The sequence below is a fragment of the Cetorhinus maximus genome, chromosome 2 (genome assembly GCF_964194155.1).
Source record: "Cetorhinus maximus chromosome 2, sCetMax3.hap1.1, whole genome shotgun sequence".
NCBI classification, from domain to species: domain Eukaryota; kingdom Metazoa; phylum Chordata; class Chondrichthyes; order Lamniformes; family Cetorhinidae; genus Cetorhinus; species Cetorhinus maximus.
This window is the reverse complement of record NC_135880.1, coordinates 62,728,547-62,755,789: the sequence shown is the minus strand read 5'-3', so window position 1 is coordinate 62,755,789 and position 27,243 is coordinate 62,728,547. Positions and strand designations below refer to the sequence as shown.

Here is a 27,243-nt window from a genome sequence, read left to right as displayed (position 1 = left end):
GGAGACCGCATTGGGAGCAGCGAATTCAGTAGACTAAATTGAGGGAAATGCAAGTAAAGCGCTGCTTCACTTGAAAGAACTGTTTGGGCCCTTGGATGGTGAGGAGGGGGGAAGTAAAGGGGCAGGTGTTGCACCTTCTGCGATTGCATGGGAAGGTGCTGTGGGAGGGGATTGAGGTGTTGGGGGTGATGGAGGAGTGGACCAGGGTGTCCCGGAGGGAACGGTCCCTATGGAATGCCAACAAGGGGGAGGAAGGGAAGATGTGTTTGGTAGTGGCCTCATGCTGGAGTTGGCAGAAATGGCGGAGGATGATCCTTTGAATGCGGAGGCTGGTGGGGTGAAAAGTGAGGACAAGGAGGACCCTATCATAGTTCTGGGAGGGAGAGGAGGGTGTGAGGGCAGAGGTGCGGGAGATGGGACAGACACAGTTGAGGGCACTGTCAACCAACGTGGGTGGGAAACCTCAGGTAAAGAAGAAGGAAGACATGTCAGAAGCACTGTTTTGGAAGGTGGCATCATCGGAACAGATGCGACTGAGGCGAAGGAACTGAGAGAAATGGGATGGAGTCCTTACAGGAAGTAGGGTGTGAGGAGCTGTAGTCGAGGTAGCTGTGGGAGTCAGTGGGCTTGTAGTGAATATTGGTGGACAGTCTGTCACCAGAAATTGAGACAGAGAGGTCAAGGAAGGGAAGGGAAGTGTTGGAGATGGACCATGTGAAAGTGATGGAGGGTTGGAAATTGGAAGCAAGATTGATAAATGTTTCCAGGTTCAGACGAGAGTATGAAGCAGCACCGAAACGGTCAACGATGTACCACAAAAAGAATTGTGGGAGGAGGCCTGAGTAGGACTGGAACAAGGAATGTCCCACATACCCCATAAAGAGACAGGTATAACTGCGGCCCATGCGGGTACCCATAGCCACACCTTTTATTTGGAGGAAGCGAGACAAGTATAAGGAGAAATTGTTCAGTGAGAAAACAAGTTCAGCCAGACGGAGGAGAGTGGTGGTGGATGGGGGTTGTTTGGGCCTTTGTGCAAGGAAGAAGCGGAGAGCCCTCAGACCATCCTGATGGGGGATGGAGGTGTAGAAGGATTGGACATCCATGATGAAGAGGAGGCAGTTAGGACCAGGGAACTGGAAATTGTTGATATGGTGTAGGGCATCAGAGGAATCACGGATGTAGGTGGGAAGAGACTGGATAAGGGGAGAGAGAACGGAGTCAAGATAGGAAGAAATGAGTTCCATGGGGCAGAAACAGGCTGACACTATCGGTCTACCGGGTCAGTCCTGTTTGTAGATTTTGTGGAGGAGCTAGAAGCGGGCTGTCCAAGGTTGGGAGACTGTGAGGTTGGAAGCTGTGGAAGGAAGATCTCCAGAGGAGATGAGGTCAGTGAGAGTCCTGGAAACAATGGCTTGATGGTCGCTGGTGGGGTCATGGTCCAGGGAGAGGCAGGAGGAAGTGTCTGAGAGTTGGCGCTCAGCCTCTGCAAGGTAGAGGTCAGTACGCCAGACAACAACAGCACCACCCTTGTCAGCAGGTTTGATGACAAAGTCAGGGTTGGACCTGAGAGAACGGAGTGCGGCGAGTTCAGAAGGAGACGGGTTAGAGTGGGTGAGAGGAGCAGAGAAATTGAGACAGCTGATGTCACGCTAACAGTTCTCAATGAAAAGATCAAGGGCAGGTAAGAGGCCAGAGGAAGGGGTCCAGGTGGAGGGAGAATACTGGAGGCGGGTGAAAGGATCCGTTGAACGGGGGGAGGACTCCTGCCCAAAGAAGCGAGCACAGCGACGAAGGTGGCTGAAGAAGAGTTCAGCATTGTGCCGAGCCCGAACTTCATTGAGGTGAGGGCGTAAGGGTATGAAACTGAGTCCTTTGCTGAGTACTGAACGTTCACCATCAGAGAGGGGAAGGTCAGGGGTTATGATGCATACATGGCAAGGGCTGGGATTAGAAGACGGGATAGGGTCAGACGGATGGGAAGGAGTGGAGGGTCCTGGTTGGGCGTTGGTATCAATGAATTGTTGGAGCTTGCGTACCTTAGCACCTGAAAGAAAGAGACAAAGTTTCTTGTTAAGGCGTCGGACGAGGAAAAGAATAAAAAGAAACTGGGGGCAAGGACAGCTTTGAGTCGGTGTAGCTGGAGGGAGAGGTCGAGTGTGTTCATATGGCTGTGCATGGCACTGAGTATGAATCTCAGGATGCGATGAGAACAGCAGTCCGAGGAGCGTTGTATGTCCCAGAGATACCTGTAATCCTGGGTGGATTCGAAACATGAGGGATGGAACTTCAGTTGGAATCCACGTGGGGTAAGTTGGAGACGGAAACAATCACTGAGGAAGGAAATGTGGCTGTGAAAGCAAGTTTTAGTAAACACCTTGTCAAACACCAGGAGGGAAATGGAAAGCAATGAAGGTGAACAGGGCAGAAGAGACATGCAGAAATCCTGTCGGAGAGAAGAGCAGTACTTCTTCAAGGTAGGCATTCCTGGAAGAGAAGTGGCAGTGGATTAAACACTAAGATAAAGGCAAAATACTGCAGATGCTCAAAATCTGAAACAGAAACAAAAAATGCTGGAAAAGCTCAGTAGGTCTGACAGCGTCTATGGAGAGAAAGACAGAGTTAACGTTTCGAGTCCGTATGACTCTTCTTCAGAGTTAGACCACACCTAGAATACTGTGAACGGTTTTGGTCTCCTTATCTAAGGAAAGATATATTGGCATTGGAGGCAGTCCAGCGAAGGTTCACTAGGTTGATCCCGGGTATGGAGGGGTTTTCTTATGAGGAGAGGTTGATTAGGTTGGGTCTGTACTCATTGAAGTTCAGAAGAATGAGAGGTGACCATATTGAAACATATAAGTTTCTTAGGGGGCTTGACAGGGTAGATGCTGAGAGTTGTTTCCCCTTGTGGGAGAATCTAGGACCAGAGGACATAATCTCAGTGTAAGGGATCGCCCATTTAAGACAGAGATCAGGAGGAATTTCTTCTCTCAGAGGGTAGTGAATCTGTGGAATTCTTTACCGCAGAGGGCTGTAGAGGCTAGGTCATTAAGTATATTCAAGGCTGAGATAGACAGATTTTTAATCAGTAAGGGAATCAAGGGTTATGGGGAAAAGGCAGGAAAGTGAGGTTTGAGGATTATCAGATCAGCCATGATCTCATTGAATGGCGGAGCAGACTCGATGGACCGATTGGCCTACTCTGCTCCCACGTCTTATGGTCTTGGCATCCACAGCCCTCTGTGGTAGAGAATTCCATAGGTTCACCACCCTCTGAGTGAAATGTTACACCTCATCTCAGTCTTAAATGGCCTACCCTGTATCCTGAGATTGTGAACCCTTGTTCTAGGCCCCCCCAGCCAGAGTAAACATCATCCCTGCAACATGTTTGCAGTCCTGTCAAAATTTTATATGTTTCAATGAGAGCCCTTCTTATTCTGCCAAATTCAGTGAATGCAGGCCTAGTTGGTTCAATCTCTCCTCATACAGCAATCCTGCCATCCCAGGAATTAGCCTGGTGAACCTTCGTTGTACTTCCTCTATGGCAAATATATCTTTTAGGTAGGGAGGCCAAAACTGCACACAATACTCCAGGTGTGGCCTCACCAAGGCCCTGCATAGCTGCAGTTAAGGCATCCTTGCTCCTGCACTCATGTTCTTTTGCAATGAAGGCCAACAAGGCCTTTTGCCTTGTTAACAGCTTGCTGCACCTACATGCTTGCTTTTAGTGATTGATGGTGTATAAGGACAGCCAGGTTCCTTTGTACATCAACATTTCCCAATCTATCACCATTTAAATAATATTCTGCCATTCTGTTTTTTCTACCAAAGTGGATAACATCACACTTATCCACGTTATACTGCATCTGCCACGTATTTGCCCACTCATTCAACTTGTCTAAATCACCTTGAAGCCTCTTAACGTCCTCCTCACCATTCACATTCCCACCTAGTTTTGTGTTGTCAGCAAACTTGGAAATATTACATTTGGTTCCCTCATCCAAATCATTGATATATCTTGTGAATAGCTGGGGATCAAGCACTGATCCCTGCAGTACCCCACTAGTCACCGCCTGCCATTCTGAAAAAGACCCATTTATTCCTTTCCTGTCTGCTAGCCAATCCTCGATCCACGCCAATATATTACCCCCAATCTCATGTGCTTTAATTTTGCACATTAACCTTTTGTGTGGGATTTTATCAAAGGCTTTCTGAAAATCCAAATACACCACACCTTCTAGTTCTCCCTTATCTATTCTGCTAGTTACGTCCTCAAAAAATCTCCAGTAGGTTTGTCAAACATGATTTCCCTTTCATAAATCCATGTTGACTTTGTCTATTCCCGTTATATTTCCTAAGTGCTCTGTTATCACATCTATTATAATAGACTCTAACGTTTTGCCTACCGCGATGTTAGGCTAGCCGGTCTGTAATTCCCTGTTTTCTCCTTCCCTCCTTTTTTAAATAGTGGGGTTACATTTGCCACCCTCCAGTCTGCCGGGACTGTTCCAGAATCTACAGAATTTTGGAGGATGACAACCAACGCATCCACTATTTCCATGGCCACCTCCTTTAGTACTCTGGGATGTAGATTAATCAGGCCCTGGGATTTATTGGCTTTCAGTGCCATTAATTTCTCCAGCACTGTTTTTTTAATAATATAATTTCCTTCCATTCCTCCTTCGCATTAGACCTTTGATTCCCTAGTACTTTTGGGTTATTTGTGTCTTCCTCCGTGAAGACAGAACTAAAGTAGTTGTTTAATTGCTCTGCCATTTCCTTGTTCTCTATTATAAATTCTCCTGTTTCGGACTGTAATGGACCTTCGTTTGCCTTCACTAATCTTTTTCTTCTTACATACTTTTACTGTCTTCTTTTATGTTCTTTGCAAGTTTACTCTCATACTCTATCTTTCCCCTCTTAATCAATCTTTTGTTCTTCCTTTGGTGAATTCTAAACTGCTCCCAATCCTCAGGCTTGCTACTTTTTCTAGCAACTTTATATGACTCCTCTTTGGATCTAATATTATCCTTAATTTCTTTTTTTAGCTATTGTTGGGCCACTTTTCCTGTTGTGTTTTTGAGCCAGAGAGGAATGTAAAACTGTTGCAATGCATACGTCCATTCCTTAAATAGTAGCCATTGCCTATCCATCGTTATGCCTTTTAATGAAGTTCCCCAATCTATCTTAGCCAACTCCGCCTCATACCTTCGTAGTTTCCTTTGTTTAGATTTAGGACCCTAGTTTCGGATTGGACTACTTCACTTTCCAGCCTAACGAAAAATTCTATCATGTTATGGTGCTGACCCTCTAAAGGAGCAGTTCACCAATAGCCACTCCCCCACCTTCTCCTCGCACCCCTGCATATCCTTCCTTTTCAAATAATAATCCAGTTCCCTCCTTAATACCTCGATTGAATCTGCCTCCACTACACTCTGAAACAGTGCATTCCAGACCCTAACCACACACTGCGTGAAAATTTTTCCTCAGGTCATCATTGCTTCTTTTGCCCATTACCTTAATCTTCCACCAGTGGGATCAGTTCTCTGGCCAGACCCCTCATGATTTTGAAACCTCTACCAAATTGTCTTTCAACCTTCTGTTATCCAAGGGGAACAATCCCAACTTCTCCAATCTTTCTACATAATTGAAGTTCCTCATCCCTGGAACCATTCTCAAGAATCTTTTCTGCAACCTCTCTAATGCCTTCACATCCTTCCTAAAATGAGGTGTGTGGAACTGGACTCATTACTCCACATGAGGCTGAAGCATTGTTTTTTACAGGTTTAACATAACTTTATTGATTTGTACTCCATACCCCTATTGATAAAGCCCAGGATGCCATATGTTTATTAACTGTGCTCTCAACCTGTTCTGCAACCTTCAATGATTTATGCACATATGCACCCAGGTTCCTGTGCTCCTGCACTTCCTGTAGAATTGTTCCCTTTAACTTATATTTCCTCTCCGCATTCTTCCTACCAAACCAAATCACTTCACACTCTGCATTAAATTTCATCTGCCACTTATCTACCCATTCCACCAATCTGCCTATGCCCTTTTGAAGTTTTACACTGTTTCCTCACAGTCATTAAAATGTATCAAGACAAGCAGGGTTCCTAACACTACCCCTGGGGAACCCCACTATTAACATTTTTCCAGTCCAATAAACAACTGTTAACCGCTACTCTGTAGCCTGTCAGTGAAGCCATCACTGCTTGTCTGCTCAGGCCTCAAGTTGAAATAACAATTGGGTCGGATCAATTAATAAATTTATTGCAGGGAATAAAGGTTAAAAAAAATGAAGTTAATGGTACTTTTTCTGAATGCAGAAGCATCTGCAATAAGATAGATGGACTAGTGGCAGAAATAGAGGTAAATGATTTAATCACCATTACAGAGACATGCTTGCAAGGTGATCAAGAGCAAGATTGGGAAATAAATATTCCAGTGTACATAACGGGTAAAATTTTTCACTCGGCGGGCAGGTGTACACCCGACCCGACTGAGCGTAAAATGATGTGCAATGACGTCGGGCAAGCGTCCTGTTAGTGCCCTAACAGTAGTTCTACCGTTGAACAGAGCATTAAACAAGAAATTATTAGAGCTTATAACAAAGGCAATGTAATAATTGTGGGTGCCTTTAATCTTCATATAGTCTGGGACAATCAAATTAGCAAGAATGGTCTAGAAGATGAGTTTGTAGAAGGTTTTCATGACAGCTTTTTGAGCAATACATTATGGAACTGAATAAGGATAAAACTATCTTAGATCTAATATTAGGTAAAGAGGCAGGGTTAATTAGCAATACCATAGTAAAAGAGCCACTGGGAAATGGTGATCATAATACAATTGAGTTCTATGTTAAGTTTGAAAGTGACATACTCTAACTACAATCAAGAATCTTAAACTGAAACAAAGCCAATTACATAGATATGAGGGGAGAATTAGCTAAGGTTGTTTGGGTAAATAGATTAAAAGGTATGGGGGGGATGCCTCTGCCCAGGGGAAGGGGGTCTGACTCCATCCCACATCTGTCCCCACAAAGTGAAAATTTCACCATACAGGTCACTTTTTCCCTAGGCATGTGCACTGAACAGGGAAATTTTCCAACTCAAGCTACTCGCCTGTGAGTCAAAATTCGGCCCTGTAAGCGGAATAGTTAAATAAATCATATTTAATAGTAATCTACTGAAAATGAAGCAGGAAATTCTTAGGCACTGTACCTGGATACCACTATGATGTTCTGAAGAAAAAAATAATATTTATGGCTCTGTACCATGAGTTCTTCAATTGTCACTCTTAATATCATTGAAGAACAGAAGTTTTACCTTGCTGAGAATAATTTCCAATACTGTTGGTCTCTCCCTTCTGTTGACCCTCTTCTAATTGCATCCCCTTGCCCCCACCGCAACTCAAACATACCCCATCCATGTAATGCTTCAACTAACAAGCAAGTTGAAATAGCTGATATTTAATACTACTCTGGTTCATCCACTAAACCAAATCAGAAATTTGGAACCACAGAGATTGCATTCAACTTAAGTCATGTTGATCGGGATTAAATGTCAACTTTGAAAGTTACCTTCTTCTTTCGTATGGCGTTAGGACCAGAAGCTGTCATCACAGTTTTAATGTCAAGTTCCCTAACCAGTCCAATGCCCTGCTGGAGAGCAAGTGTAACTCCAGGATATCAACCTCAAACTTGAATCAGGGGCAAGATATTATTATGTGCCCCATGGTTTGGTTAGGGTATCCGCAGTTGCAGCAAGATGAGATTTTAAAATGCCACTTGTCAATCAGTTGGCCACATCAGCCATGTTCACTCTGTATTCTATTGAGGATTGTCCACATGGTCCTGGGGAGATTAAAGCTTGTTGTTGAGATGTTCGGTTGGTGACAATGTGTTTATTTGGAAGGGTGTTTTCTTCGCAAAAAAAACTCTGAAAGTTGAAGTACAACACAGATTGTGAAGAAATTCAGAAAAATGATAGTTCACTGTTCAACTGTGGGCAGAATTTTCTGGCTGGTGGGCAGGCAGAGCGGGCGCAGGCGCGGACCTGATCGCTGCCCGCGATTGGGTCTGCACCACCAGTTTACCCGGGCAGGCCAATTAAGGCCCGCCCAGCGTGAATCGTGGCTCCCGAGGACAGCGCAACTGGGCGGGTAGCGGCGGGACTGCATTGAACGTCGGGTCCAATGGTGACCCGGTGTCCTGTTTAAAAAAGCTGCTGTAGCCTTTCAAAGGCTACTGGAAGGGCTCCCCAGAGCGCTGCTGGTGAGCAAGCCAGGCAGGAGGGTATGGCAGGGGGGCACTATGCCCCTCAAATTTCAGACAATTGCCTTGCTGCCCCCCTCAAGGAGGTGGCAGCACGGCAGGAGGTCCTCGTACCCCCAGGACGGGAGGAGGAGGCCCCCCCACATGACCAAACGTGCCTGGGAGGAGGTGGAGATCATGAGCTCCCACAACGTGGTGCGACGCACATGGACTCAGTGCCGCAAGCGCTTCAGTGACCTCTTGCACTCGGGAAGGGTGAGTACCATGTTGGGATTGGTCACTTAACCCAGCAGGTAGGTTTTCCCCCCCGTGCCCCCCCGCCCCCAAGTCTGAGTGTAGTGATTGCATTGAATCATTGACGGCATGTGTCCTTCGCTGGGTGGGCCAGCAGATATTGCCCATGCTGAGGTCACCCTGAGAGGGTGGTGATGAGATGGGTTCTGCACCAGCAGCATGTGGTACACTGAGACCCACATTACTGTTTTGGGGGCAACCTGGAAGAGTTGCACCTAGGCACAGTGCTGGAACTCCAGGACATGACAAAGTCAGGGTGATGACATGCTGGGAGGGGAGCTTCAAGGTGGTGTGGCACTGATCGATCTGCTGTCCTCTGCACTCCACATGTTTGCGCCTCCTTGCTATGGAAGGTTAGACTGTATGGTCTCAAATGTGATGTAGGCAGCATTTGGCCAAGTTGGGGGGGACAGGCCTGGCATATTTGTGTGAGTGTTCGGCAGCAGTGGGGATGCGTTCGGACCAGCAAGCCCTCACAGCTGCATTGACCTCAACTGCTCAGTGCCAGTGTGGGAGATGGTCTGGGCACCAAGTTTCCCAGCTCAGTGCCCATTCATCTATGGTGAGCAGGGAAGTCTGAACCGACATCATGTCGGCGCAGCAGCTGCCTGTCGTCTCTGCGGGCTCCTCTCAGGGTGCTCCGGATGAGGGCAGCAGCTCCTCCACTCCTCTGCCAGTGACCATTGCAACTGGTGAGGCTGCGCCGACTGGGGAGATGCCAGTTGTGGAACTGGCAGCTCCCTCCCAGATGGGGCCAGCACAGGCTCCACATGCCAGAGGATGGCCGCCAAGGTCATCGAGGCCAACAGGACAGCACAGTGAGCAGGCTGTCTCAGATGCCAGTCCCAGCGAGGGGTCAGCACCAAGACATTGCACCCGAAAGCATAAACATAAGGCACCTTGGGCACACCATGGGTTTATCACTGGTGCTTTTGTGTTGGCCCGCAATGAGGTCTTAATGAGTTGGTGTGATGTTGAACACCTTTGTCATTTTGTTTTCTTAGGTTCCTTTTGTTATACCATTAAATTCAGATATGTCACCATGGCTGAGGGTGCCTCTTCTGCAGATGGATAGTTATCAATAATGTTATGAGTGATTTGCGGGACATTCAGCTTTATTGACAAGGCCCTTAGTTAATGTTCCTATCCAGGCAGATTTTGCATTCAGGTATCGAGTATGGAGGCTGCAGCCGAGGCTTGTCCTGGAGGTCCATATGTGGTGGGCTAGCTGAAGGTTCGTTGGATTAAAGCCTCCCTGCCTCCCTGGAGTATGCCCAGGTCAGTGTCTACCCCCTCAGCATTCCCCAATGCGTGCTGATCCTTGGACTCACTGCTGGACTCATCGTGTGCAGTCGCAGCAACTGCGTCTAAATCTTCTTCGTCCACAGCGTCCGCCCTTTCCAGCGCAAGGTTGCAGAAAGCGCAGCAAGCAACCACTATCAGCGACACACAATCTGGGGGGTACTAGAGTGTGTCCCCCGAATGGTCCAGGCATCGGAAGCGCATTTTGGGAAGACCAATGACTCTCTCCACAACAGCCCTTGTGGTGGTGTGGCTCCTTTTATACCGCTGCTCAGCTTCTGTTCTTGAATGGCAGAGAGGCATCATGAGCCACCTTCTGAGGGGATAGCCCTTGTCACCCAGCAGCCATCCATCCAGCCAGGCTGGAGCACTGAAGAGCCCCGGCACTTAGGAGTGTCTGAGGTTGTAGGTGTCGTGGGAGCTGCCTGGGTACCATGTACAAACTTGTAGAATCAGCATCTGGTGATCACACACTATCTGCACGTTCATGGAGTGGAAGCCCTTCCTGTTGACAAAGGCACTGGGCTCACCTGCTGTCGCCTTGATGGCCACATGTGTGCAGCCTATTGCACCCTGGACATGGGGGAAGCCAGCAATGGCCGCGAAGCCTCTGGCTCGCTCTGTCTGGCTTGCCTGGTCCCAACGGTAGTGGATGAAAGTCAATGCACGCCTGAACAGAGCGTCAGTAACCTACTTGACACAAGTGTGGACAGCTGATTAGGAGACACTGCAAAGATCACCCACCAACCCCTGGAAGGAGCCAGAAGCATAGAAGTTGAGGGCAGCCGTCACCTTTAGAGGCATTGGCATGGGGTGTCCACTCACACAGTTTGTGGAGATCTCAGGCCCAATCATCTGACAGATATAGTTGACTGTCTCCCTTGAGAGTCGGAGCCTCCTTCGGCACTGCACCTCAGACATATTGAGGTAGCTGCTTCACCACCTGTATACCCTGGCAGCAGGATAGTGGTGTCTTCTGCGGCCCCTTCCGCCTTGGACTACCTCTTGGCCCTGCACCCCTTGTGCCTGCACCTCTCCTCCCAAAGGTGGCTCCCTTGGAGGCTGAATGTGCACTCCTGGCCTCCTCCCGCTTCTAGCTCTCCCTTCCTCCTCAGATGAGGTGCCTCCAATGGAAAGTTCAGCTCCCAATCCCAGGCTAAGGGAAGGCTTCCTGAAACCTACAGGCCCAAAAACGATTCCTCACTGCAGAGTGCTGACCTGAAGGTTGTGAGTCCAGTCCAAGCAGCTGGTATGCGTTTTGAAGTATTGCAGCTCACACAGGCACGTATCAGTAACTTTGCAAATTAAATATTTGACAGAGCACACTCGCGACCCCACTGAGCCCTCTTATCCTGCCCGTGGATGAGGTTTATACAGATGTGCCCTACCTGCCTGCCCGTTGCGCCCATGCGACAACCCAAAGATCGCACGGGTGCCAAAAAATCGCCGTCAGTTGGCACCTCAAAAGCCTTAAGTAGCCCGTTAATTAACGACGGGTGCGCATCGGAGATCATCACGCGTCCGCCCAATGAAATATTGCAATGGCGGGTGGTGACGTCGGGTCCCACCCCCGCATGCCAACGGGAAAATTCTGCCCTGTGAGTACGAGGCTCTGTGGCTGATTTGATTACTGGTGACATTTCTTTAAAAAAAAGTCTTGGGGGCTAAAAGCTCAACAAGGCCTGATAATGAGCTCAGGGATCGTGATGCACAATTAAACATACCCATCGTGAAAATAATGTAGGCAGCACGCAAACTTCATGCTGCCTGCTGATTTCTGGTGGTGTGCAATCCAGCACAGTTCATGTGTGGCTAGCAGCAATTAAAGCTATCTTGCACATTAAGAAAACCTGCATCTCTGAAAATGGAGGTGCATTATGACTGCAGCAGCTCCTGCAGCTCATTGGGAAATCCATTGGGAACAGAAGAAGCCTGAGTAATTGCACAGTAAACCAGAGAGAGGGTCCTAGGTTCTCAGCTATATCATTAGAGGCCTTAGTATAGGAGGCTGCAAGGAGGAGGGAGGTAATCTAAATGCCTTCACAACATTCAGCATCACTCCCTGCTCACTTGAACAATTTTTTACTAATCCTCCCACAACTCTGTAACAGAAAGTAAATAGTAAAAAGCAACTAATCTGCAAGTTATGCAAGGATGGAAATAACTTTAAATAGAGCTGATGGGGACTGGAGGAATCACTTGTGTAGTGGAATACATGTTTAAGAAAGGGCTTTACCTAGAGTGACGAGGTCCAAAATGGAAGGTTGAGTGTCAAATCTGTGTTAGATGCTAACTGACATCACAATCTCTACATACTTCTAGGGCACACACAGAACATCTGCATTATCGCCCTCAAAACACGGCGATTGGCACAGGCGGTGTTGGAAGTGGTTGGAAGCACTTTATATCATCTCCACCTGCTCCCATAGCACCAGAAGCACAGGCACTATGGAGGAAAATTTTGTGGCATTGAACTTTAAACAGTACTATTCTCGCAAAGCTCACATGCCATTTGTACATGTATACTGGCTTAAGGGTTAGTCAAATTTACACAGCAGTTTGCATATGTATTTTAGCAGCAACTCCCATTTAATTGCATAGCCTAATTATGAGATACGTTGGTCGAGAAATTAATTTACGTAGTGTTGCTTGTAGCAGTGCTGCACAGCATTACATCAATTCACTGGGGCAGATCCCTGTGCAACCTAAATGTGGCATTCTTTAATATTATCAATGAACAACGCTGCATGAGCCTTGTAGGTATTGGCTTGCAGTGCTGCCTGTCTCTGGGGAATTGGCTGTGGCTCAGTTCATAGCACCCTCGCCTTTGAATCAGAGGGTTGTGGGTTCATGTCCCTCTCCTGGAAAACCAAGAAACTGTGATTGTACTCGAAAGAGTTGCAATCTGTGACTGTTGATAACTCGGAATTGCATAATTTGCATAGTGCTGCTAGAAGGGGAATTTTTCCTCCATTGTCCTGTGCAAGATATTCAGAGGAAAAAATTCCATGTGCACAAATAAAAGATATCAGTGTGAAGGTGATCTTCAGGTTTGTATGTTTGTAGTGATAACTTTTGAGTGCATTCAAAATCCTCATGAGCGCAACATGCTGGTGGACCTCACTGACTGTCACCATATGTAACGCTGAAAGATTTATAAAAGTCAATGGAGTCTGTTCCATTTCATAGGTGCTTAAAGCCATGATCCTAATTCACATTGTTTACTCTGCAGTTAGAATACATTTCGGCAAATTCTTTATTTGCACAAATTTGTTAGTTGTAATTCTTACTCTCATTTGTACCACTTATTCTATTGCTGAGAAAAGAGACATTTTGTCAAAGATAAAAGCAAAAAACTGCGCTTGCTGGAAATCCAAAACAAAAATAAAAATGCCTGGAAAAACTCAGCAGGTGTGGCAGCATCTGCGGAGAGGAGCACAGTTAACGTTTTGAGTCCGTATGACTCTTCAACAGAACTAAGTAAAAATAAAAAAGAGGTGAAATATAAGCTGGTTTAAAGGGGGTGAGGGGGGGTGGAGGTGGGACAGGTAGAGCTGGATAGAGGGCCAGTGATAGGTAGAGATAACCAAAAGATGTCATAGACAAAAGGACAAAGAGGTGTTGAAGGTGGTGATATTATCTAAGCAATGTGCTAATTAAGGGTAGAAAGCAGGACAAGCAAGGTACAGATAGCCCTAATGGGGGTGGAGTGGGGTGAAGGGAAGGGATTGAAATAGGCTAAAAGGTAGAGATAAAACAATGGATGTAATGGAAATAGGTGGGAAAAGAAAAGAAAAATCTATATAAATTATTGGAAAAAAAAGGGATCGGAAAGGGGGTGGGGATGGAGGAGAGAGTTCATGATCTAAAATTGTTGAACTCAATATTCAGTCCAGAAGGCTGTAAAGTGCCTAGTCGGAAGATGAGGTGCTGTTCCTCCAGTTTGCGTTGAGCTTCACTGGAACAATGCAGCAGGCCAAGGACGGACATGTGGGCATGAGAGCAGGGTGGAGTGTTGAAATGGCAAGCGACAGGGAGGTCTGGGTCATGCTTGCGGACAGGCCGAAGGAGTTCCGCAAAGCAGTCACCCAGTCTGCGTTTGGTCTCTCCAATGTAGAGGAAACTGCATTGGGAGCAACGAATGCAGTAGACTAAATTGAGGGAAGTGCAAGTGAAATGCTGCTTCACTTGAAAGGAGTGTTTGGAATTTGACATTTTGTCAAAGCTTTTCGTCTTACAATCTCAAGGACAATTCGCAAGAATACAATGTAAGGGAAAACAAAGAATTTATACTGTATGAGAAGAGAGTACTGACTGGTTGGCAAGTGGACTCTGATTGGGAGAGGCGTTCCAATGGAGAATGCACCAGTTAACTGTCTGTTAATTGCCAAACATTGTTTTAAATTTAAACCAGGCAGCTTGACTCTGATTGGTCAAGGCATTGCCCTGAGTAATGAACCAGTGAATGACTGTCAATTACTTTGTTTAGCTGAAACTGGTGCAATGTGTGTACGTGTTCTTTCTGTTTGCAAAGAACAGGACCCTGTACATTACTATATGTAGCTTTCAGTACATGCAAATGTGTAACACAGTGAGCACGACTGACAATCTCAAACTCGAGTTCTGTGCCACCAAATGACTATAACCATTTATTCTCTTGATCTAATTACAACAACCATAATGCTGACTGTTTGTCAGACAGGACAGCAGAAAACTGTCTTCATAAGTTAAAGAACATCACTGAATAGTTAAAGAAACATAACTGAATCTCCTGAGAATTAAGATGCTTTATTTTTCAGTACCTTGCTTAATTTTTTATTACTGTACAAAATAACACCTCAAACACTGGAAATCAATTTATATACAAAGGAAGTTTGATGCAAAACCAGTCTTTTTGCAATAGAGATGGCTTAATTTCAGTACATTTCAATTAAGAGATGAGGTTACTGCATTGATCTAAGAATACTGTTTGTCGATCTATTTAATATCTATTATACTGATGGGACATTATATTAGACAATCAGTTCTAAAAATCAGAATGAGTTATAAACGACAAATCAAATATTACAGTGAACCCTGGTGTTGTGTGTATATTTCAAACATACCCTTATTAGTAGCCATTCATAATGGATCAATAATAATTAATAATTGAATAATAATCCAAACAATAATGTACTGTCAGTAATCAGTGCTTATATGAATTTCTTTCAATAACTTCCCTTGTTCTGCATATTCCCTCAGGTACAGAATGCTCGCCTTCTGGAGGCACACAGAGGTGACCAGCTCTGGAGAGGGGTTGTCAGTGTCACTCTAATTGAAGGCCGAGACTTAAAACCCATGGATCCAAATGGACTCAGTGATCCATATGTAAAATTCAAAATGGGTTGTCAGAAGTACAAGAGTAAGGTAATTGAATAATCAAGATAAAATGTTTTCGAGGAAGTGCTTATTCAAATAATAATGATAGCAATTAATTAAAATAATTAACAATGTTATTGTTAATAATAATGCATAATAATGACACAAAAGGCTCTGTGAATATTCTCTTCACTGGAACAAAAATACCTGGAAAAACTCAGCAGGTCCGACTGCATCTGCGGAGAGGAACACAGGCAACGCTTCGAGTCCGTATGACTCTTCACCAGAACTCGAAGTGTTAACTGTGCTCCTCTCCGCAGATGCTGTCGGACCTGCTGAGCTTTTCCAGGTATTTTTGTTTTTGTTTCGGATTTCCAGCATCCGCAGTTTTTTGCTTTTATTCTCTTTACTGGCCTGTTTAGCGATCTTTGTAGATAAACTGCATATTTTGGATATATGTGTAGAGGATCAGTTGTTCCCTCAATGCCTGCTATAATCCTGCCATCACAAGGAATAGGGATACAAAATACAATAAAACTTACCCCCCCCCCGCCCCCCCCAACCAACCAACATCCTACCCCCTAAAGCGAACAATGCATATTCCATGAAATCTCAAATGTGATCAATGCATATTACAGGAAATCTCAAACATATGTAGGACTGTTGTGAAGTCATTTGGGTTGCACAGTACTTTTACTTAACTGCTCATCTGATGAATCATTTAATAAATGCCCATCAACTGGTGTGCAATCCCTATTCATTTCTGGTCTGTGCTGGCCTTAATTACAACAACCTTGATGTCACTTTATCAATAGAGAGAAGAACATCAGCCAAGGTTCCAACTCCTAATCATTTTTCACATTGGAAAGTGCATACATGTGGGCATAGGATGTAGTCTGGTGCGCTCAACAGTGACCCAATAGTCAAATAGTCTACCACCAGTCACAGTCCACACTGTATGGAGGATAGCTACTTAGATGAGATGTTAGAGGATACGTGAAACCGAAACCCATCAGGAATCTCCTCTTTAAGGAGAGAAGGGGAGAAAATTGGAGGGACAGTTAAAGACTATTTACTTTCCCTCAGGGTTTATGACAGTATTGAAATCACTTGAGATTACTGCTTTGTGATCAGTCCCAGATATGTATTTTTCAGTTAACTTGCCCAATGAATGTGAATGCATCCACTTACAATAATAAGCACCTCAGTATAAGACTGCCACTTGGTCTGCTACTAAGCTATGATTAGCAGAAAGTCTTAAGTTTGAGTTAAGGAAAATAAAATGGGAGAATTTGTTGTTCAGTTTTAAAGAAAATAAATTTAGGGAACAAACCTAAAAATACAATAGCAGCCACAATGACAAAAACAACTTATATTTATATAGCACCTTTAACATAATAAAACTTTCCAAGGTGCTTCACGGAGCATTATAAAGCTAAACATGACACCGAACCACATTAGAAAATATTAGGTCAGATGACCAAAAGTTTAAGATCATTAGAAAAAGGAACAGGAGTAAGCTATTCAGCCCCTTGAGCCTCCTCTGCCATTCAATAAGATCATGGCTGACCTGATTGTGGCCTTAACTCCACTTTCCTGCCTGCCCCCAATAACCCTAGACTGCCATGTAGATCAAAAACTTGTCTAATCAGTCTTGAATATATTTAGCGACCTAGCCTCCACTCTCTCTTCCAAAGACTAATAGTCCTCTGAGAGATGAAATTCCTTCTTATGTCTGTGTTAAATGGGAGGTGTCTTATTTTTAAACTATTCCCCCGGTGCTAGATTTCTCAATCGGGTGAAAGGAGGAGGACATCCTGTTAGCATCTACTCTGTCAAGCCCGCTCAGAATCGTATGTTTCAATAAGAACACTTCTCATTCCTCTAAACTCCAATGAGTATAAGCTCAACCTTTCCTGATAGATAAGCCACCCCATTCACCCCTGAAGTCAACCAGGTGAACCTTCTCTGAATTGTTTCTGGAGCTTAGGGCCTAGGTAAATGAAGGCCACCAATGGTGGAGCGATCAAAATCTAGGATGCTCAAGACATCAGAATTAGAGGAGCACAGATATCTCGGAGGGTTGTAGAGCTGGAGGAAATTAGAGATAGGGAGGGGTGAGGCAGTGGATGAAATTGAAAACATGGATGAGAAATTTAAAAACAAGATGTTTTGACCGGGTGCCAATGTAGGTCATTGAGCACTAGGGTGATAGGTGAAAGGAACTTGGTGCAGTAAATACAGAAAATATACCAACTAAATAGATTGTGATATAGATTTTCACTAGGTGTGTGTCTTGATTAATTAGCCCCGTACCTGCAAATCTAAAAGACAACATGGTGATTATGTTTGGAATGACAATGAATTGACTACTGCTCCCCAGAATAGTGGCAGACACTTCTCTTTCTTTCCTGCACTATCAGAAAAGTTATTTAATGTAAATGAAATCTGAATCATGCCTACTGCCCTTAGCAAGGTATTACCTTCTTAAATCTGCTGCCAATTGGGAACATGATTTCAGTTGTAAACATCTGGTCCCACCAATTATGTATGTAATTAAATACCTCCTAATGCCTAGCAGGAAACGAACCTGCTTGAGAACATGACTAATTCCTATTGGCTGTCAGGCTATGCAGTTGTTCGGTGAGAGGACGGCACCATAGTCTTTAAGTTAACAAGTTAAGCAAAAGTGAATAAACATTTTATATGTTCAACTGACCAAGCACTATTTCCAGCATTATTTACAGCTAATGTGAAAGTAATATGTTATTACTGGTCATATATCATCCTTGGCTCAGTGACAGAATGCTCACCACTGAACCAGAATGGTTTGGATTCAAGTCATACCCCAGCAACTTGAGCACCGAATGTAGGCTGATATTTCAGTGCAGTAATTTCAGAGGTGCCATCTTTCAGGTGAGATATTAAACCAAAATAACATTTGCCCTCTCAGATGAATGTAAAAGATACCATGGTACAATTTGAAAAAGAGCACAGGGGATCTCCTGGTGTCTTGATCAATGTTTATTCGAGGAAATTTGGGCATGGTGTAACTCAGTCACCCGATCTGCTTTTGCCATTTTACCATACCCACTAAAGTCAAAAATTACCCCCATTACCTGCTTGTGGTCTTTGCTGTCCACAAATTGGTGTTTCCCTATATTGCAACAGTTTATACATTATATACATTACATACATTATACATTAAAAAACACATTAAAAGTAGCTCACTGACCGTGAAGCACTTCGGGACACCATGTGGTCATGAAAAACGCTGCAGTTTTGCCAAGAGAATGCAACTAATATTGCTGTCAATTTTGATGCAAATATATTTGCTCATTATCATTGGCTCTGATCGTTGCAAACATAGTTGGCTGAAGTTTCCACTGGGTTTATTTGTTGCAATTCGCCCAAAATCTGCCAAACCAGCATAAAAGATCAAAACATTTTAAGTATAAATCATATTCAACACTAATCAAGTTTCCGCACTCTTTTGCACTAGCTTAAAAAATCATCACACTAAAAGCCAGTCACACCACAAAGCTGGCTGTGCCCCAGATCAAATTAATCACCTTTGCGAGTTTCCACTAATTGTACCTATTTGTAGGCCCTCAAGGAGTCTCTTAAAATTAATCTTTTCAGTGGCACAAAGATGGTATAGAAGCTTTTGAATATTCTTCTTCTAATTTATTTTTTAAAAACTGCCTGTTGTATACCAATGTAACTAGTTGAGTAGATTTTTGAGTGTTTTATAGTCATTTTCATTTCTTTTAGATCAGGTTACTCACAGGTGGTGGACTAGACACTGGTTAAAAATGCTTATTGTTTGTAATAAACTCATTTTCAGTTGCACAGATAAAAGCTTGAAAACAGGAACTTGAGAGGAACAAAACACTACTCAAAACTAATGCAATTTAGAGTGCAATTTTCACCCAAACCACCAGTTGAGGCCAAAGCAGAATCCCTTGGCCAGTGTTTTAATATCTGTTGGCAGTGTACAGTGAAATTATCCATGCTTATCTTTGATGCTGTCTTCCAGATAAATCTGAGCATAATTTGTGTTGGATCTTTCAGGCTATTTTAAAAACTCTGAATCCTCAGTGGAGGGAGCAGTTTGATTTCCTTCTTGCTGAGGAAAAGGATGGCATCATAGACATCACTGTGTGGGACAAGGACTCGTTGAAAAAGGATGACTTCATTGGCAGGTCTGTAATAATACTTTGGCTCTCTTAAATCACCTGATATCAATCTCCTGTAGGTAAAATATATCTTTCTTTCAACTCATTGAATTCCTCTGTGATTCATCTCCCAACCTTGATAACTCTCTAGAACATTTTGTCAAGCAAAATTAAATCTTTCAATTGATTTCACCTTTTAATTCACTATTAGTTATAAGCAATATCTTTGTATTTACTTAGGCAAACATTCTTAGTGTCTTCAATATTCATTATCAGCAACAGTTCCACTTCCTCTCTTCTACCAATCAAGTCATATTAACAACAAGTCTTTTTCTTGTTCAGTTCTCTGCCCGAAGGCAGGTCCGACCCATAGCGGCATGACCTCCACCTCAGGTAGGAAAAGGAGGAGGCAGGTCCTGATTTCTCCCCAGCCAGAACAAGGATCAAGCCCCATGCTTTGAAGCAATCTAGCTGTCTGGTCAACTGATCCACACCACCACCCCACCCAAGGGAGTCCAAGATGTTGTAGCAACATACACTTTTATATGCATGTTGTAGTCTGGAACTATGGATAGTGATGGTGGAGACCCCACTCTTCTTTCCATCACATGGCTGACCAGGAATCTCTCCCTCTTTTACCGCCTGCCATTGGCATGTGTTGGAAGGTTTTACATACAAGTTGATATTCAACCTGTTTGGCTGCATGGTGAACTTACCTTCCTTGGCCATCAAGTCCTGGAGTGGGACTTAAACCTGGAGCTCCTGGCTCAGAGACAGGGATGCTACCCACTACGCCACAGGACTTCCACAGCAATGCCAAATGCCAAGTACTTTTTTCTCCTGACTCACCCATATCTTTGATCAGGTGGTTATTTAGCTAATTTCCTACATCTGTTCCTCACCTCTAGTCGTTTTTATATTGCTGGACTCTTTTAAGTTTAGTTAAAGCCTCATGTCTGCCTCTTGTACAACCTCCCACACAAATCATCCTGGGATTAATTTTAGTTAGATGTGCTGCTCATAGAGCACACTGACCTTCAGACACATTTTCCCAATCCTTAAATTCATGTTGAGCAACGTTCCACTGCAAGAGCACATCCTTGCAAAATTTATCTTTATGAATTAGCCAACAGGGATATGGTTGAATTTCTTTGGGACTTCTCCTTGTCCATTGCCATAACTTTGACAGACATTCAGTGAGTAAATGAGGTTTCTGCTGAAGTTACGGTGGTCCCAAGGAAATTCACTGCCATGGTCTTTGAGAATTCTTTGTTGTTTATCTCTGGTTTAGCTTTTGATGTCTTTGTCTGTGCTGGTGAAGTAACCGTTATTGTAGTTGGTATGTAATGCATCAGACATCATTCTTTATCCACTTGACAAATCTGGTTCTACATCCTGGTTCCATCATGCCTTCCATTCTGCTATTTGTCATACAATTTTAGTTTGTGATTTCACCGCCTTGATTAACCTGAGGCATCCTGTCTGAGCTTAATTTCTGCTAAACACATATATTTGGAAAGTGGAAGCTGCTGTCTTTCTATCTCTCTGGCTGATATACTTTTCTAGTCCTTTGCTGAAGTTTCTCTAAACTTATGTATATAGTCTGATCACAAGTCAGGCTTCTTTCCAAAAGTATTTATCAAACCGCAAAATGTTGGCTAAATGTTTCAAAGGCTTAAGAGATCTCCAAAGTAACTTTACAGTATTGGTCCACAACAAACATGTGGAATCAATCGTTCTGAGCCTCCAACTCACTTGGTGGCACAACAAAATGGGCAATTGAAGAACACGGGGCACCAGCCTGGTTATATATCCCATTTTGCTCTGGTGCCCAAACTAGCACAGAGAAGAAAACTTGCATTTATATTGTAACTTTCATGATCTCATGACATCTCAAAATGCTTTACAGCCAATGAAATATTTTTTGAAATGTAGTCACAGTTATAATGAAGGAAACATAACAGCAATTTGTACACTGCAAGGTCACACAAATAGTAACAAAAATAAAAGATGTTTTAGGTGTTGTTTGAGGTATGATTATTTGAAAGGACACTGGAAGAACTTCCCTGTTCTTCAAGTAGACCCACGGTACTCCACAGAAGTTCCGACTTAGATGATGTGAAGTCTTTGGAATGTGGATTGAACTCAGGATTTTCTGATTTAGAGACAAAAGTGCTAGCATGGAGCCAACAGATAACTCCAAATTAATGATCGAGATCAATAACAGTGGCTAATTTGACTTCTGTTAGCCTTTTCATCTCAACTTTTCTCATCTTTCTGTATTTTTTCAATATCATTAGGATCTGCTCTCCTCTGAACTTAACTTTAGTGTTCCTTCTAAACTCCAGATTTACTATCCTATATATTGTAGGTGAGACCACTCTATGGGTAAAATTTTCTGCTTGGTGTGCGGGTGTGCGCCCTACATGCTCGAGTGTGAAATAGTGCGCAATGAGTCAGGCAAATGTCTCGACATCATCACGCACTCGCCCAATATTTTGATCGGTGGGCGTGCGCAAGAGTCAGCCGTGTGCCCGCTGACAATTAGGAGGCCTATTAAGGCCATTAAAGTAGCAATTGACGGCGATTTTTTGCTGCCTGTCCAATGTTACGGTTGGCGGACGGGTGAATCCGCCAGTCGGACTTTGCATTTTTGACGAAACCTCATCCAAGGGCGGGATGAGGTTTCCTCTATTAATTAAAAAAACATAAAAATGTTTGGACAGAATTTTCATTAGATTCACTCACATGAAAATGTAGATGATGTGTGGGCATTTTTTTCTGCAGTTTCATATCTTTATTGATTGGTTTTAAATTCTTCAGCTCCCTGAGGCAGCTCTCTGTCTTCAGGGAGCTATCATTACGCGCTCAGCTGCGCCCATGCAAACTTCACTCGCCCTCCTCCTACCCCCACCTGGCAGTGCTGAGCCTTTCAGCGTACCTTTCACGCTGACTGGCCGTTAATTGCCTAGCCAGCGTAAAGTCGGGGTCGGGGTCGATCGCAGTCAGCGGTCCATTCCCCAGCCGCTCCCTGGCCCACTGATCATGGCTGCCTTCCGACTCGAAAAATCTACCCTATGTTTACATTTGAGAAGTTCGACTCATTGCAAGGCACGTGGCTCAAGTGAGGCAAGAGATCAGAGGATCGCCAGAAAGTCAGGAGCATCGCATATTACGTGCAGTGACTCCATGCGCGATTTCCTGATCTGCCTCGCGCCAAGGGAGATTCTGTGCCAGGAGTGGATTCTTGCAAAATTAATACAACATCCTGAAAAGTCAAACAGATGACTTTATAATTTTTAAACAAAAACAAAAATTGCTGGAAAAACTCAGCAGGTCTGACAGCATCTGTGGAGAGAAAGACAGTGTTAACATTTCGAGTCCGTAGACTCTTCTTCGGAACATTTTGCATTTGATTTTATAATTTTGTCCAGTAGATGGCAAACTCCACCATTTCTTCAAAACATTGCAGTTAACTCGAAGCCCAGTGTGAAAGTAGCCTGAGCTTTACAGTCAAACTTCAATCAACCATTCAAACTTAATGGTGCTTTTCATAGGTCTGCTGACACAAGTTGATGTGTGAATCACAAAACTTATTTTGGGGTCTGACTGAGGTGACTGAAGATTTGTGATTGCTTTATATAAAACAGCCTTTGTAGAATGTGGATAACTGTGATCAAAACATGCAATAAACTACCAGATGGAATGGTTCAGGTCAAAACTCGTAAATCATGAGTGTTTTACAGGCAATCTATAACTTCCTAAGCCTCCAATATGGCAGGCAGGAAATGCATGCACATTACAAGCCTGAAGTGCACCTCCCGCCATATTGCTAATTTTTTTTTAAAAGTGTCCGAAGCCCACATCTAAAACAGGTGTTAGGCCCTTTGCAGTAATGAGGCTAACGACTGTTTACAGCACCCTCTGCAATACTAGATTGCCCTGAACACGGCTGGTGGCGGGTCACCCCTGTTCAGGATAACCAGGTCCACGTGTGACTTAACAGGCAGTTCTTAAAGAGACCACAGCAGGCCTCTGCCAACGAGCTAAGATTTTAAAATATACTTCCCCTGAATGTGGAACCAGAAGGAGCAGGACTGCCCACATTCTGGGAGCAAACCCCCATCCCCATTCCCACTGTACCACCCTTAACCTGATTGATCCCAGCTTCTGCCGGCAACCCATCCCCAGCCACCAGACCATGCCACACTCCCAACCCATTGTCTCCATTCTAATCCGCATCTTTCCTGGCCTGATCTCCCCCTCCTTCCTAATCCCCTACAACTACTTACCTGAGGGTTGCTGCTGGTGTCGCAGGGCCGCACACTCAAATCTTCGATGCCGAACTGCGTGGGAGGGATGGGGTGGTGGCGGGGGGCATCAAATTTCTAAGCCGGGAACACAAAAGAATAGGTGGAATATTCTGCTCCAGAGACTAAGGGCAGAATTGTCCTAGGTTTGCACAAAGTGGAGTAGCAGGCAGGATAAAAGTTGTTTTTTGCAATGGCAGATTTTCATGGCGTATTGTCCCATTCCCACTTCATTAATTATGCAGCCACAAGAAACATGCCGGTCTTGCTGGTGCGTGGCCTCCAATTTGCCCACCATGCTATTGCCTCGCCACTTCCCCATGCAGGGCCCCATATTTAAACTGCAGCCGCACACACTTCTCAGTGCTTGCAGCCCAGGACTGCTCCAGTGAAGACATGGCTCCAAAAGCCAAGAAAGGTGCAGCCCCCCGATTCAGTGCCACAACCTGGGATGCCTCCTGGATGCTGTGGAGGCCTGCCGCGATGTCCTGTACCTCCACTCTGGCTGCAGCAGGCCCATCAGCGTCACCACTCCAGCTTGGGAGGTAGTGGCAGAGGTGGCCAGTGCCAACGCTGCACACAAGAGGTCAGCCATCCAGTGCAGAAAATGGATGAATGATTTCATCTGTGCCACCAGGGTACGGCAACCATCTTATCACTCTAAACTCACACTCACAAGGCCATCACACATTTACTGGCATCTCATTCACTGCCAGCTCGAACCTACACACCATCGCTATAGCCATGAGTGGGATCCATCAGTGGCTTTGTGAGAGGGGAACCTCAATCTCCCTCCTGGAGCCCCTTCTCCTTAAGGAGTCAGGGAGGGGCCATCGGGCACCACAGGGAGGAGGACCATCAGCCAGACACCCCGGGGCAATCCATACAGGACTCTCCTGCGCTGTACAGCCACTTCAAGTTCCCTCTGCCTGAGACTCCAGCAAGCCCAGCTGATCAGGCTGAGGCAGGTACAAAGCAGGATACCCAAAGCAGGCCAGGGCCCTCCAGGCCTCGGGCTTCCAGAGAACACCTGCCAAGGTCATCACAGGCAACAGGGCATAGCAGTCAGCAGGCTGCCTCCACCATGCTGTGGATGTTGGAGATGCACCTTGACATAGTGGTAGGGTAAGAAAAATTAAGAAATATTGAGAGCACAATGGTGGCATGAGTGTTCGCTCACTTTGCACATCTGTAAATATATTTTTCTTATCTGAAAGTCTCATCGAGTGAATGGCTCTTCTATCTGACGCAAAGCTCTGAGGTCATCCAAGTGTAACAGGCCCCCCCCCCTCACTTTGTGTCCCTGATGTCTGTTGTGTCTCACACAATCTCAGTACAGTGAGTCGCCTTTCCTCCACAGCAGCAATATGAGCAAAGCCTCTTGCTCTATCGACATAGTGGCTGGGCAGTGCATATCTTAGACATGCATCAGAGGATCATATCATGTGGCTCCACGGGTATAGATTTTGCAGTTTTCTTTATTCTCCTGATGCTGCTGTGCTGAAAACTGGTCTATGTGGATCTTATAGGTTTTAATAGCGACCCACATTGGAGTCATTTTAACTCGGTGCATCTTTCAATGGCCTCCATGTAATGTCTATCAGGCTTGGGTATGGGTTACGTTTCAAGTAATATTCAGGGACCGTAGCCGCTCATGGTGACCTGGAGCATGATGACGTAACCACGTGTACAGCTAGACATGACCCCTATGGTAGCTCCCATTCTCCACCTGCATGGTGCAGAGCTATGGACCTAATTAAAACTTGGTGACTCATGAAATGTCTGCTAGACAGCCACAGCTATGTGAGATCAGAGGTATGTGTCTATGCTCCTGACCCTATTAAATTGGAGGACGCTTTGGACCTTAAGGTCTGGCTAGCGTGGCTTGATAGAATCCCTGAGCTAGCTCTCAGAAGGGCAATTGACATGGTTATCTGATCATGACAGTGCCATCAGTGTCCCAGGTTTCCATGCATATATCTGAAACTGCTGGAATGAAAATGTGGAGGCCTCAAACAGGATCAGAGCAAAGCTCCACTACATCTGATGTGTGCACTTTATTATCAACGAAATTACTAAGTAATACCTAAACGCAGTGTCATCATTTACTGGGCCACCTCACATCCAGATGCCAAGGCATTGCTGGATGTGAACTTGGGAAGCTCCAGACGAAGACTGGTTCATGAGTTTTTGTCAGTGATCAGACGATGGTGCTGCTGAAGCTCTCTCTGCACACACAAAGGTGACCTGACTCAGAGGCTTGCACCCGTAACTGAGAGTGACAGATAACAGTGTCCTAAAGAATGATCTCACACTGGGTACTCAGTATGAGGATGAGGCCAGACGTTATTCTTGTCTGAGAGATGGCCTGTGGAGAGATGCCGCAATCCGGATTCAGATCAGTCCCCAAACGGTCACGCAAGAATCAGTGATTGATGATTGTCCTCCTTGAGGCATATTGCAACGTTCCAGGCATATTGCCATGAGTGCAGTGAGGTTTGCAGTGCTGCCTCTGCTTCTCAAGGGCTGCCATAGACAGTGAAATATTGGCGTGATGCTTGAAAAGACTGCACCATGTCTAATTTCTTCACAGTGCGCTGGTGGAGTTCTTATCCCATAACAGAATGGCCACATGCTCCAGAGGATGAGGCCATTATCACACAGGACTGTGACTGCTCATTCTAAGATTGATGTCCTTCATTGGGATGCTGAGGATTACAAAGAAGGTGTTAATGTTGAGCCTGCATGGAGGGCACAGGTAAAAGAGGCTCATATGAGCTAGTCATCTTCATCTTCCTGGAACCTTGTGGCTGTAAGGATCTCATGGGCATATCTGCTGCCTCTGTCCCATGCTATGGCCTCTTCCTCTGGGGCCTCAACATCCTCACCTTCATCAAGCTCATCCCTCCGGACTTCCTCCTGATCAGAGGAGATGTGCAGCTCCTCTATCTCTCTATGTGGCGACTCATCCTCCCCTTTGGAGAACAAGATTGTGTAGAGTGCAACAAACCACGATGACATAGACTCCCTCTGGGGAGAGTACTGAAGAACACTGCCTGACCGGTCCAGACATTGGAAACACATCTTCAGCATGCCAATGGTCTGCTTAATCAAGGAGCGACGCAGAATGAGCCACATTGTACCTTTACTTTGAAGCACTTTGTGGCTGCCGAACAGGCATCATTAGCCATGTCTTTTGGGGGCGGCCTTTGTCACTGATGAGCCAACTCTGAATGCACTGAGGGCCCTTGAAGATCTGTGGCACCTGTGAGTGACAAAGGGTATCTTGCACAAGCCTGCATAATCTGCTTTTGGTGGTCACAGATCCGCTGCATGTTGAGAGAATGGAAGCTTTTCCTCTTGATGAATCATTGTGGCTGCTCCCATAATGCTACATGTGTGCAGTCGATGGCACCCTGCAACTGTGGGAAGCCAGAGATTGCAGCAAATCCCACTGCTCTGGCAACCTGGCTGCCTACATCCAGAGAGAACTGGATGTAATTAAGTGCTTTACTAAATAGGG

At 44.9% G+C, this 27,243-nt stretch overlaps 1 protein-coding gene across 9 annotated transcripts in view; it reads left to right on the top strand.

Annotated features, from left to right (window-relative positions):
- Positions 1-27,243, top strand: part of mctp1a (multiple C2 domains, transmembrane 1a) — a 576,914-nt gene that overhangs the window by 149,535 nt on the left and 400,136 nt on the right. For all 9 annotated transcript variants that reach the window (XR_013579823.1, XM_078565337.1, XM_078565331.1 and 6 more), the window contains 2 exons: positions 15,116-15,280; positions 19,307-19,437. Coding sequence is in view for 8 of the 9 variants with exons in the window: in XM_078565337.1 (XP_078421463.1) it covers positions 15,116-15,280; positions 19,307-19,437 (296 nt within the window). In the remaining variant the exon portion in view is untranslated. The remainder of the gene's footprint in view (positions 1-15,115; positions 15,281-19,306; positions 19,438-27,243) is intronic.